Source organism: Canis lupus, chromosome 23 (assembly GCF_011100685.1).
Source record: "Canis lupus familiaris isolate Mischka breed German Shepherd chromosome 23, alternate assembly UU_Cfam_GSD_1.0, whole genome shotgun sequence".
Taxonomy (NCBI): domain Eukaryota; kingdom Metazoa; phylum Chordata; class Mammalia; order Carnivora; family Canidae; genus Canis; species Canis lupus.
In genome coordinates this window covers 52,231,465-52,244,101 of record NC_049244.1, presented here as the reverse complement: position 1 = coordinate 52,244,101, position 12,637 = coordinate 52,231,465, and the positions used below count along the sequence as shown (strand labels likewise).

The 12,637-nt window shown below is 34.0% G+C and overlaps 1 protein-coding gene across 1 annotated transcript in view; it reads right to left on the bottom strand.

The window, feature by feature from the left end:
- Positions 1-12,637, bottom strand: part of LOC119865448 (arginine and serine rich coiled-coil 1) — a 396,620-nt gene that overhangs the window by 205,916 nt on the left and 178,067 nt on the right. Inside the window, exon 6 of the mRNA XM_038571315.1 lies at positions 10,568-10,604. Within this exon, the coding sequence (XP_038427243.1) occupies positions 10,568-10,604 (37 nt within the window). The remainder of the gene's footprint in view (positions 1-10,567; positions 10,605-12,637) is intronic.

Sequence of the window (12,637 nt, the reverse complement as noted above, 5' to 3'; positions counted from 1 at the left end):
AAATTTCAAATTTAAAAATTCTAGCCTACAATAAACCAAAAAAATATTTAAAGATGTCACATGTTCCTATTCTAATCTAATTATCTTTATTTTTTACGAATATCAAACAGAATTTTCTTTAATAAGGTAACCCATTTCTTCCTCTATTGAGCACTGTAAATTTCATCATAAAACAGTTCTTTCATTTACTATAATTGAGGTAACCCAAAAGTGGCAATAAAACTAAATCTTCACTGACTTCTTAAAATCCAAATTATGTATTCCTCAAACTTCCTCTGTGAACGCTTAAAATGGTAATAACAACTTCCAATATTTTGACAGCTTTTCAGCAGAAATCAGATTCATGTGTGTATATATGCACACCGTATCATCACTAAATAAAAAGTGAAAGTTGTAAATATCATACATAGTATGATTCCATTTTTATAAATAAACAAAAGCTAAGTAATATATGCACTTGTATATCTGGGAAGAGAAAAAGGTATAGAAGGATGGGTATTAAATCATTAACACTGGATTAGTGGCAGAGAAGATACATTTTTTAATCAGTTTTGACCCACTACAATGAACATGTACTATTTTATAATTTTTAAAAGTATATAATAAAATTTTTACAAGGGACAGGATATAAATAAAGGACAAAGTTTTCTCACCATTCACTGTGAGTGCATTGGAATCAAGACATTGTTTTTAGCAATCTGAAGTTATTTACAAGTTAAGATTTTTTTCTTTGTCTATAATTATGATATACTTGTAGAAAGTCTTATGCTTCTATGAATTTTCACACGCTATTTTAACACTCTACTAATAGAGAGAAAATGAAAGAAGTGAAACAGAGAGGTTATATGCATTGCTGGAGGTCACACAGTAAAAGCACATTCCCCTGACTCCTTGTGCTATGCTATTCCTAAAATAAATAGGCTGTGTATGTTAAAGTTAAATACAGATGTTAGGATTCTGTAGCAAATGGTAATGAGCATGGCCAAAGATTCCACTGTAGCAAAGACATTCTCCGTCTTAACTCCTAATGCTTTGATGGGAGAAACAGAAAACAACAACCCTGTGAGCTGCTAGCTCTCTCTCTGCAGTTACAGATATTAGATCCTGAGAAAGCCATGAAATAACTACCAGATACCTTGTGGCCTTTCCTGCAATGAAGCAGAACCTATAGTGTCCTAAACTATAGTATAAAAACCAATCAAACAAACACAGCAAGAATACAATATTCAGGTATTCTGGTGGTTTCAGGAGGACCTGACTTTTGGACTCTTGTGTAACGGGAAGTTGGGGTGGGGCATGATTTAGTGAACTGAGAATATTTAGTTACATTCTATAAAGCTTTAATAAGCACATTTGCATAAAACTCTGAAAATGAATTTAATCTAGACTAAACATAAATCTGAGACTGAAGTAAAATATCATGAAAATTGCAGGACATCTTTGTCATCTTTTTTTTTTTTTTTTTTTTTAAATAACTGGTCACCATTTTCTCCTGGAACCACGAGGTCTTAAAAATGCAACAAAAGGATCTTTCTTTGGAAGAGAGGGGATGGAGGGAGCACAGGAAAAGGGCCCAAGTTCCTGCTGTTTGGACAACTCGGTAATATTTACTAATCATTCATCGAAGGAGCAATTTTTAATAAACTTGTAACTGACCAAAACATGTCAGAGCAATGGATCACTGACAATGGTACTGTTTCTGACTGGAATGTGAGCCAGTCCTCAGATTTAAGACCTGTAAACTGCCTAAGAAATCATGACAGTAATAGGACATTAACATTTAATCCACGGTAAAGGTATTTTAATTTGCACACACTCATAAGGTACACTTCTTTGTTAAAAGGAAAGAAAGATTTATGAAATTGATCTTCCAAAAAGAAAAACTTCATGCTGTTTTATCTCATGATCACAATTTGAGGAAAGTGTCGGTTTTAATATGCACATTTACCCTAAACCTCAAATATATATTGGCTTAGGTGAGAAAAATAAATTAAAATGCTGGGAGGAAAGGGATCTGTTATGCTGAAGTCCTTATACGAGGCAATAAATATTTTTCATCAGTGTTTAATAAATATATAGACTATGTGAGTAATGTCAGTGCATTTTGAGATAACTATATTCTCAAGCTCATTTAGACAAATGTCAAAAACATTTTTTCAGAACACACTGGGAAAATATTAAAACAGAGATTTTAAAATGTAACAGATGAAAGACAAGTGATTTTAGAATAAGGTTTATAACTTCTGTTCGTATTTTCTAGTTCATACTGTATTGTCAACTGAATCCTCAAAAGCATGACAATACTACATTAATTATGTTTATTCTTGTGTTAAAAAAGTTTTAGTCTTTATTCGCAAGTTCTATGCAAATTAGGCTAAAACAAAGAGGAGCCAGTAGAGTTCTTGATGAGCATGCAATAGCTAGCAATGGGCTGCCTACATTTCTGGCAAGCAGCAACTATATTCTACAAACCACTGATGGGCTAAACAAGCTATTAATGACACTTGCTTTTCAACACTTAAAATGGTCAGACTGTGTTACCTGACCACAAGGACAAGTAGGTCATCACTCTCAAATGTTATACAATATAAGAAACATAAATGAGACCTCTGTGGGGAGAAAAACCCACAGGTATGGCTCCAGAGTTCTTTTGCTATTCAACTATTAATAGAAAGCAAATCCCACTTAAAGTTGTAAACACTTGTAACATTTTTTTTACTAAAAGATTTATCATCACTTATTTGATTTTCCATCTAAGATTGAACAAGGTATTATTAGTCCTAGCATCCAGCTTCAGCTCTGAAATATACAACTTAACATCTGGAATCAAATAAAGGAGGAAAAAGGGTCCCTCTGTTACTCTTGCAAAGTTAGATGATGAATTTTTTGTCCTAAAATCTATGGAGTGTCCATCTGTCTGGGTGTATGAACACCCAACCAATCATTCATAGGCTACAAAACCATACTCAATGGGTGTGCATCTCAATTCTTCATCACAGGCAGACCTTGTCTTCTAAAAGCCAAGACACATGTCTTTTGAGTCAATACCTTTCAATGTACCTTTTTGCCTCAAAGTTGCTGGATCAGCAGCATTAGCCACACTTGGGAACTTGCTAAATGAAGAATCTCAAGTCCCACCCTGGACCCAGAGAATTAGAACCCAAGTTTAAACAACATCCCCCGGTGACTCATAAGCACATTAAAGAGAGTGAAGCACTGACCTAAATCACATGTCCTCCCCTCCCCAACCCACCTCCAATTATGTGACTTTTCAGAGAAGTGTACAAGGGGAGCCTTAGAAACATCATACTGATCAGGATATTCACTTCATTCCCTGTCAAAGGGGCATGCACAGCAGTACTTCTTTCAAGTTGGAAACAACTCACCAACTATTTTGGCCTAAAAAAGTGACAATTTGTCATACAGCTCAAATCTAATATATTCTGGCCTCAATCTCTCTTCTAAGAGGAAAGGACAGCATTATTTTTATAGTTTGCTAATAAAAGAATAGCTGTACTGTAATCAGATGGCAAGGCGCTAGCTCCTGTATGTTTTCATAATTATAAAAATTAAAATGCACCAAATCCCACTTGACTACATTAAAAATACTCTAAAAAAGTAAATGTTTTAGTTCCCATTTAGTAGCTCAATAAGGGTTAGTACTCACTACATTTTCAAGAATTTTAAAATATAAGACGGTAGAAAAATATGGAGTCAAGTCCCTTTGATACAATAGAGGAGAACTCAGAGTTAGTTTTCTACACCTTAAGAGCATGATTAAAAAAAAAAAAAGTCAGGAGCAACATCACCACATAATAACTACCCACCTCCATTCCTTTAACCATTCTGTGTTACTGGCATCCTATCCAAAGGTCTTTAATTTGCATATGATTCTTCATCAAATAAAAAGTATTAATTAATTAAGTTCATTATAAAATCTAACAAAGCGTAACATTATAAGCAGTGTATTCACTCATTTTCTCTAAGTCTTTAAATGGATATGGGCACTGAGCTCTTTGAGATGTTTTATGTTTAATTCTGCTGATAATTCCTGTAGGATTCCCACAGGAGGACTACTCAGGATTCAAGGTCTGCTCAACATTGATTTCTAACATTTTTCATTATGAATTTCTCTTTGAGGTAAGAATGTTCATAGAGCCCTCCCCATCTCTGAGAGTAGTCACAGGTTTAATACATAACCAGAAGCACAAACAAAAATTATCTCCAGAAAAACAAAATACAACACTAAAATGCAGAAATACGAAATGCCAACTCCTTCATCCCTGCCACATCCACCATTGTCCATTAAAGAAACTTCATTTGCTTTATGCTTTACTGCAGAAGCAGGTAACCCTTGAACTAGGAACTATGTCTACAAAATGTCTGGAATTTATAAAAGAAGAAATGAAGGAAAGAGGGAAAGAAATAAAATCACCCCCATATAAAGCTACTGTCAGAAGTAATAAACAGAAAATGCAAATCAAAACATTTCAAGAGATGAAAATTCTCCCCTCCAAACAGCCCAAAGCACAAGGCTTATTTGGACAAAAAACAAAAAACAAAAAACCTAGAATCAGATAGTCAAAAAAATAAGAAGAGATATAGAAGAAAAAATATTTTAGATATTTTAGAAATGAAGAATAAATTATAACATCCAAGGAAGAATAAATTTGAATGAAAACTTAATAAGAAATACTAAATGAAACCAGGCAAACTACTTCTCAGTTGTTTGAAAACAAAGTAGTAAAAAGGGTCAAAAACAGAGAATGAAATAGAAGATGAGGAGAGAAAGATTTTATATATAATTATATAGATATGGATGTAACTGGAGTCTCTGAAGAAGAAAACAAAACAATGGAATAGAATCATTAATTAATACTATAATCCAAAAACATTTTTCCAGAAATGAGAAAACTTAAGTCTACATATGAACAATCCCCCCAAAAAATAGTCAGAAACAACCAAATCTGAGAATCATCCAAGTAAAATAAGAATTAAAAAATGGCAATGTCTCAAGGCAAAAAAAAAATCTAATTATACATAAGGGTAAGAAAATAAGGCTAATGCCACAAATATCAAGATCAGAATAACATTTTCCAGCAAGTCAAGGGGAAAAAAAATGTAAGCCAAGGATTTTATGTCCAGCCAAGTTGTTTCAAGTAGCAAAACTATAGAAAAATCAACTTGGGGGGAATCCCTGGGTGGCGCAGCGGTTTGGTGCCTGCCTTTGGCCCGGGGCGCGATCCTGGAGACCTGGGATCGAGTCCCGCGTCAGACTCCCGGTGCATGGAGCCTGCTTCTCCCTCTGCCTGTGTCTCTGCCTCTCTCTCTCTGTGTGTGTGTGGCTATCATAAATAAATAAAAAAAAAAATCAACTTGGAATGTGCAAGATCTCAGGGAATACCATACATGGCAGGTGGTCCTGAGGAATATACTAGTGGATGAGTTTTATACAAACAGGAGACAGTGAGGAAATATCAGCAAACAAGGTGATGGCAAATATTTAATACAGTTAATTTTATTTTTTTTAAGATTTTATTTTTTTATTTATGAGAGATGCAGAGAGAGAGAGGGGGGCAGAGACCCAGGCAGAGGGGAAACAGGCTCCCTGCAAAAGCCTGATGCAGGACTCAATCCCAGGACTCCGGGGTAATGACCTGGGCCGGAGCCAGACGCTCAACCACTGAGCCACCCCAGGGTCCCAATGTAGTTAATTTTAAAGGTGATTCCAAAAAAAATGGTGACAGCATGGATAGAAGACTAGTATGTAAACATCATATGTCCCAACAGAGTACAAGAACATCAGAAGAAATGGGAGGAAAAAAGAGGAAAGCGAAGTACAATAGAAGCACTGGCTATAACGAAGGTTAACACGTGGAACTGAGGAATGACACTGAACAAGTGAAGTAGCAATTAGGAAGAAAAAATATTATGAATTAGGTAATCACCAGAACAAAAACACAAACTTCATAACAATAATAATAATAGTAGTAGCTCTTTGGAGACAATTCTCCATAGGTTCTGCATATCTTATATCAGCCAATAGCCTTTCTTCAGAACTATCTTTTTAAACATATAAACAGTCTTGGAGGGAGGATAAAGAATTGCGCCCTGGACCAAAAGGCAGTTTTGTTACCAAATTAGAATACTAAAGACAGTATCCTTCTCTTGGGCAAAGTTTGGGCCAATTCCCTGTCAGCTCTTTAAAGAACTGAGTCCCACAGCTGTGACACAAACCCACTGAGTATGCAGCATCACCCCCTGGAACCTGCGGGTCACAGGGAACCCATATAACCACGTAGTGCTACCTTTGGTGCTGTCAGTAATAAAGAGCTTTGTCTCTGACCAGAAATCTTAGGTCTTCTGCCAGCATCTATTAAAGTGTAGCAGGCATGCGAGCAGCTAAAATCTCAGACCCTAAATAAAGAAGACACAGGCAAAGAAAGAAAGAAGCACAATAAATATAATGACACAGTAATTAGGGAGTAATTTCCCAGACAGAAAAAAGTAAAGTACAAAAAATATTTATAATATGCTATATCTTATAGAGGAAATAGTAATAATATACACATATACATATTTATGCATATATGCTTAATTTTACAATAAGATGCAGAGGAAGCATAAATCAGAAGTTAATAAAATTGGTTACCTGCAAAGGACAGAGGAGAACAAGCTAGAAAGGAAGGGAATGACACATTTCTGAGAGATGTATTATATATAATATTTTGACTTTGGGAGTATGTTAACATACAGATATCCAGACATACAATTAAATCATTATAAGAATGGGGACAACAAAAGCAACTAAAATTGGATTCAAACAAACAAATGCATGCAAGCAAACATATTACAAATGAATTACCTAAGTACACTCAAGGGGGAAGAGAACTCTTAAATAAACCTGAAATTAATGAACTCTTGAAATAAATCTTGAAATCTTTTTATTAAGTTTTATTTTTCCTAAGGTATGGTAGTAGCAACTGTGAAACTATTTCTCATGTATTATATAATTAATGGGTAAATGGTAAACGTACTGGTGTTGTTAGGAGTCACAGTTCTGAAAAAAATAAAAAATAAATAAAAAAAAGGAGTCACAGTTCTCATTTTGAATGAAGGGAAATACAAATGTGAAATGAGGAACAGCAAGTAAGAACTCTGGTTTAGATTAAAATTGGAGGTGTTAGTATGACTCATAATTTCTTAAAAATACCTAAGAATCTACCTACCTACCTATCCACTCACTTATTTATCACAAGTCCAGAGCTTGATTCATAAATACCATTTTTCTCTAAAATGAAATGGCATAACTTGACGAACTAGCTGATTTCACAAGCGGGGCAGGGAAGGTTTCAAATGAGCCTGGAACATTTGTCGTATCAGAGAATGAGGTGCTTTAAAAAAAAAGATGGGGTATGAAGAAACAAGCCAAAAGTCATCTTGAAAGGATACTCCTTGGATAAATCGGGCACAATTTGAGCATCAAAATAAATAAGGAAAGTAATGGATTCATGAGTACTTGCTCACAATAAACAGATTTAAAAATATAAATAAGGTGGGCTCTTCCTTAAAATAGACTGCTGGCTACTAAGTCCAGGAGGGAGGGGTAGAGTTGGAAAATCTCCATTTACGATCATCAGGCAAGAATCACCCATGGATGATACTGCACCAACCTTCAAAGACCCTATTTAGAACTCTGAACAGACACAGACTTTATGACTAGTAGACAAGTTTGTGAAAAGAAAAATAAAACAGTATTAGTATTGAGCAGTATAGTAAAAAAATTTAAGTTAAGAATGACATGCTGGGCAGTTCCCAGGAAAAGGTAGCAACCTAGAAAAAAAGAAATGATAGAAAAAAAGGCTGAATCAAGAGTTTGAGAGATTGTGACAAATAAATGAGATCAGCCCCTGAAGAGGTTCAGGGGAAATACAGTCCACTTATCCCACTCTTTTGCTATGCACACCTGCCTTCTCCTTTCTAGGGCTACAGATAACCTATATACCAAGAACAGTCCATGAACAGAACACAAAGGTAATGCAACTGTCAATGTGTCCTTGTGGCAAGTATAATATGCTGCATATCATTTTTCTTAGCTTATTTTCTTTTATTTTTAAAAGATTTTCATTTTAAGCAATCTCTACACTCAAAATGGGGCCTGAACCTATAACCCTGAGATCAAGAGTCACAGGCTCCATTGACTGAGCCAGCCAGACACCTCTTTCTTAGCTCATTTAAATGTATACTTGCTTTTACCAGCTCTTAGAACAATGTCACTTCTTTATGACACTTTAAGTAAATTTGAAAAAACAAACTGAAGGATACACAAAGAAGAAATTAATTCCACATGTGTGGGATGTTCTTAATTTTACACCATAAATTTTTAAAGATCAATCTATTAGAAGCTATAACTCTAATTGTCTTTAGCTACACAGCCAATTCAAAGAAGGGCTACATGTGCTAGAAGGCAAGAGCTCGAAGTATCTGCTCAGCTGGAAACTGGAGAGACAAAAACCTAAGGAGCCCACAGCTGCTAGACAGATAGGTTTCATTAATGCTCAAACAATAAATTCTTGAGTTCACTTCCCTCTAGGCACTTGTGAAGAACATCACTGACTTTACTGGACAGTAGTGCACAAGGCAGTATGATATGTACATGTGTATACAGAGGATATTATGTTATATATTTATGTACTCATATTATTGCTAAAAGTTCAGTCAGTAGATCAATTTCACAATGTCAACCTATAGAGTCTTTTGAACAACCTAGATAAAATGCATTAAACTCATCTAGTTCTTCCTACGTGTTGTACTCATCCTGGCTTCTTCATCCCTAAAATGCATTATCTTTGAAATATATTTGATGTGTATGACCCAGATAAAAATGAAATATAATTTAGGGTCCAAGAATAGAAAAGAATAAGTAACAATTACTCCTGACTTTAATAAGTAGCTATGATTTATCAAAGGTTTAATAAATGTTTTTAGTTGGAAATTTTTCTTCAAATAGAATCATCTTTTAGAAATTTAAAAGTTTATGAAATAACTAAAAGTACAACTACTCTGACTAAAGTGGGCAGTGACAGTCTGGAGCGCCACCTGCTTTGGGGAGCCTTCCTGGCAGCCCAAGGCAGTAAGAAAACCAGTGCTGAATAAGATTATAAGTAGAATATAAATGCATGAAATAGGAGTTCATACTAGTATAAATATTAAAAATATGAAATTTAAACTAAAAATTATTACTTACTGAGAAATATGAAGGAGGTGAAAGTGAAGTCTTTTTTAATAAATAATTTATAAAATAAGTATAAAAAAATAAGTATAAACGACAGCTAATTTTGGCACAATGGTAGCTGTTCTTCCTTATTATAAGTCCCCAAATGATACTGGAATTTGATGTTTTAGAGCAATATTTTTATTCTAATATCCATATGTCCTAAATATATATACCACTAAGAAGTGACAAACAGATTCAGGAAATAATTTCTAATAATGAAATAACAATGTTATTTATTTACTTCTAATCAGGACAAATACATATTCAAATATTCTAACTAGGTTGTTACATATTGCTTTTTAATAATTAATTAATACTTTTTAGGGTCATTTTTTAAAAATCTGGGTTTCCTTTAGCTATCACAGGGAAAGTCAAAAATCCCTTCCAACTCTAAAACTACTATAAGTCAAAGTGAAGCTGTTTCTTGCTAATGTTTGCTTTTGTGGAAGCAAACAAAAGCACATTAATAGTTAACAAAGCTACAATATGATATACGAATGAAGTCTTGCATTAAAAAAGTACTTAGATTGTATTTACAAAAGAATCTCTATCATTAATTATTCAACATTTGGATTTGACCAGAAACCAGAGCATGACTTTATAATGCTTTGTTTAAATGAACTACTTAATGTTGTAATGAACACTCAATGCAGGAAGCTAAATGAATTTTGGACCTGGTATAACAGAACAGTTTTTCTAATTTTTTGATCAATGGACAGATTTTAATGTTAAGTCAGTTTGAATTTCATTTGTACTTTAAAAATGTTTACTTAAACCAAAAATTTTGCATCTCAATTATTTTATATTCTAAAACTGAATGTAGTTTAAACCAATGCATTATTCATAAAGCTAAGACATCAGGAAAAACAAAGCTGTGCCCTTCTTTCAAAGCCGTTAAATTGCTAAAACATACCATATTTATGCATGCAATATTTGATTGTGTTTTTCTTAAAACACAAGCTTGTTTTTGTCAGATCAAGATATGCCAAAAATTCTACACCAAACATTTTTGTTTATAATTAAAGCAATCATCAATCCAAGGATTGTCATCCATTTTATTTCATCTCTACATCAAAAAAAAAAAAAAAGTAATTTTAAAAAAATTTTAAATTCCCTTGAAATGATAAGATAAATGAAAATGTAAGTGCCTTCACATAATAACAGTAAGCTGACCCTTTGGGAAATAGTTGACTTTCTCAATACAAGGTATTCAAAGCTCATTCAAAAGTGTTCATTTAGAATGCAGATATCAAAGATGATGCAAATGTTCAAGAGAAAATTAGAACTTACCAGATGTTCTAATCCAGCTTTGATGTTTCCAGATTCCCTAAAATAGAAGAATAAAAGTTCTAAATAGTTGCTAAACACTTGCCTGCTATAATTTACATTTACCTCAAATATGTTTTATAAATTCTTATAATTTTTTCAGATATCATCACTAATGTTCACAATAACATGGTTTTTAAGGACAGAACATTTTTCATCAAAAGGAAACAGATAATTCATTTACATCTAATAATATTACCACTAAAATTGGGATTCCACTAATAAAATGTTTCAGATTTTTCTAAGTCAGCAGAGAACAAAAGGAAGTTGAGTACTATTATTTTACTATTCACAATCTATTTATTTTACATTAGCTTTTTCATTAGAATTTATGTTTTCTCCAAAATTTACTATAAAAATATTCATACTATCATCTAGATTCTACTATGGACATTTTACTATATTTGCTTTATTAAAAATCCATCCACCAACAATTGCATTTTTTTAAAGATTTTATTTATTTATTCATAAGAGACACACACACAGAGGGAGAGAGACAGGCAGAGACACAGGCAGAGGGAGAAGCGGGCTCCACGCAGGGAGCCCAACGTGGGACTTGATCCCGGGTCCCCAGGATCATGCCCTGGGCTGAAGGCGGCGCCAAACCTCTAAGCCACTGGGTTTGCCCAACGATTGCATTTCTATATAAAAAATATACACATAAAGAATATATTTGTGACTACATTTTTTTTTTTCATGAGAGACATAGAAAGAGAGGCAGAGACATAGGCAGAGGGAGAACAGGCTGCCTTTGGGGAGCCTGATGTGGGACTCGATCCCAGGACCCCGGATTCATGCCTTGAGCCAAAGCCAGACGCTCAACCACTGAGCCACCCAGGTGCCCCAGTGGCTACATATCTAAATAACTACATCTTAAGAATTTTTTGCTTGACATTAATTTTATTTAGTGCACACTACAAATCAGGACCTAAGACAATTATAATACTAAAGAACAAAGCATCGCCAAAGAAGACACAAACATCAAATATCATGATATATTTTAAGTATTTAACTTCTTGTTTTTCACTATAAAAAAGATCACTGATGGAACAAAAAACACACATGAATGTGTCAGTAACAAAGATAATTTAAACATACATTTGGTGAAATGCGGCAATTAGTTGTTTTTTCCCCCTGATTTTAGTTTATACTAATTTAGTAGTGACAAATGGACTTAGAATTTCCTCACTCAGACCAAGTAGTATTTTAATCCCATCATAAATACCACCCCTTGTATTTTTAACATGAAAATATACTTCTACTACATTGCAGATAATAATTATGAAGCATCCAATAACAGCATTGCATTCATGATGTTTAATCTTTCTCTCACACCTCTTTCTTTCTCTAAAGGGGCCCCAAGTTTACTTCTCTTCTATTTCTGTCTCCAATTCTCCCTGCCAAAAATATACTTCTCTCTGTTTCCTTTGTCCTGCCATACAATCTTTCCAAATTTCCCGATCGTTTTCCCTTCAGATCTGCTGCCTGAAAACTATATTCATGGCTTCCAACTTTTGCTCTCACTGCCCAATTGGCACACTGGGAATAAATTCCAACATCTACTGATTAGCACTCATCTTTAACCATTCTCTTCCCTACTTTCTACCTCTGACAATCTTAGTGATACTATATATTCAACAATTAAAAATTTAAGGATTTCTGAAACTCATTCTCTGGATGTAGTCCTAATGACAATTGACAGGAATAAACTGTAAGAAGAAATGAGACAAGGTTAACAGGTACATAAATAATTTTTACTTTATTATTACAAATGCTGGAACTGGGAGTCAAATAAATCTTTACATTTTCACAAGGGCGTTCTCATACAGTCACCGTGTAATTTAAAATGTAAACAAAAAAAATAATGCACATAATGAAATATCTGACAGTGCAATCAATGTGTGTGTGCACCTGCCGTAAAACTGAGTCTTACTCAGTTCTCAACCATCACGGACTCCCAGTTCTCAACCAGGTACTAGCTCTTTGTTTGTCCTTCTAAAGATATTCTGTATGTTTGTGTGTGTATGTGTCTTT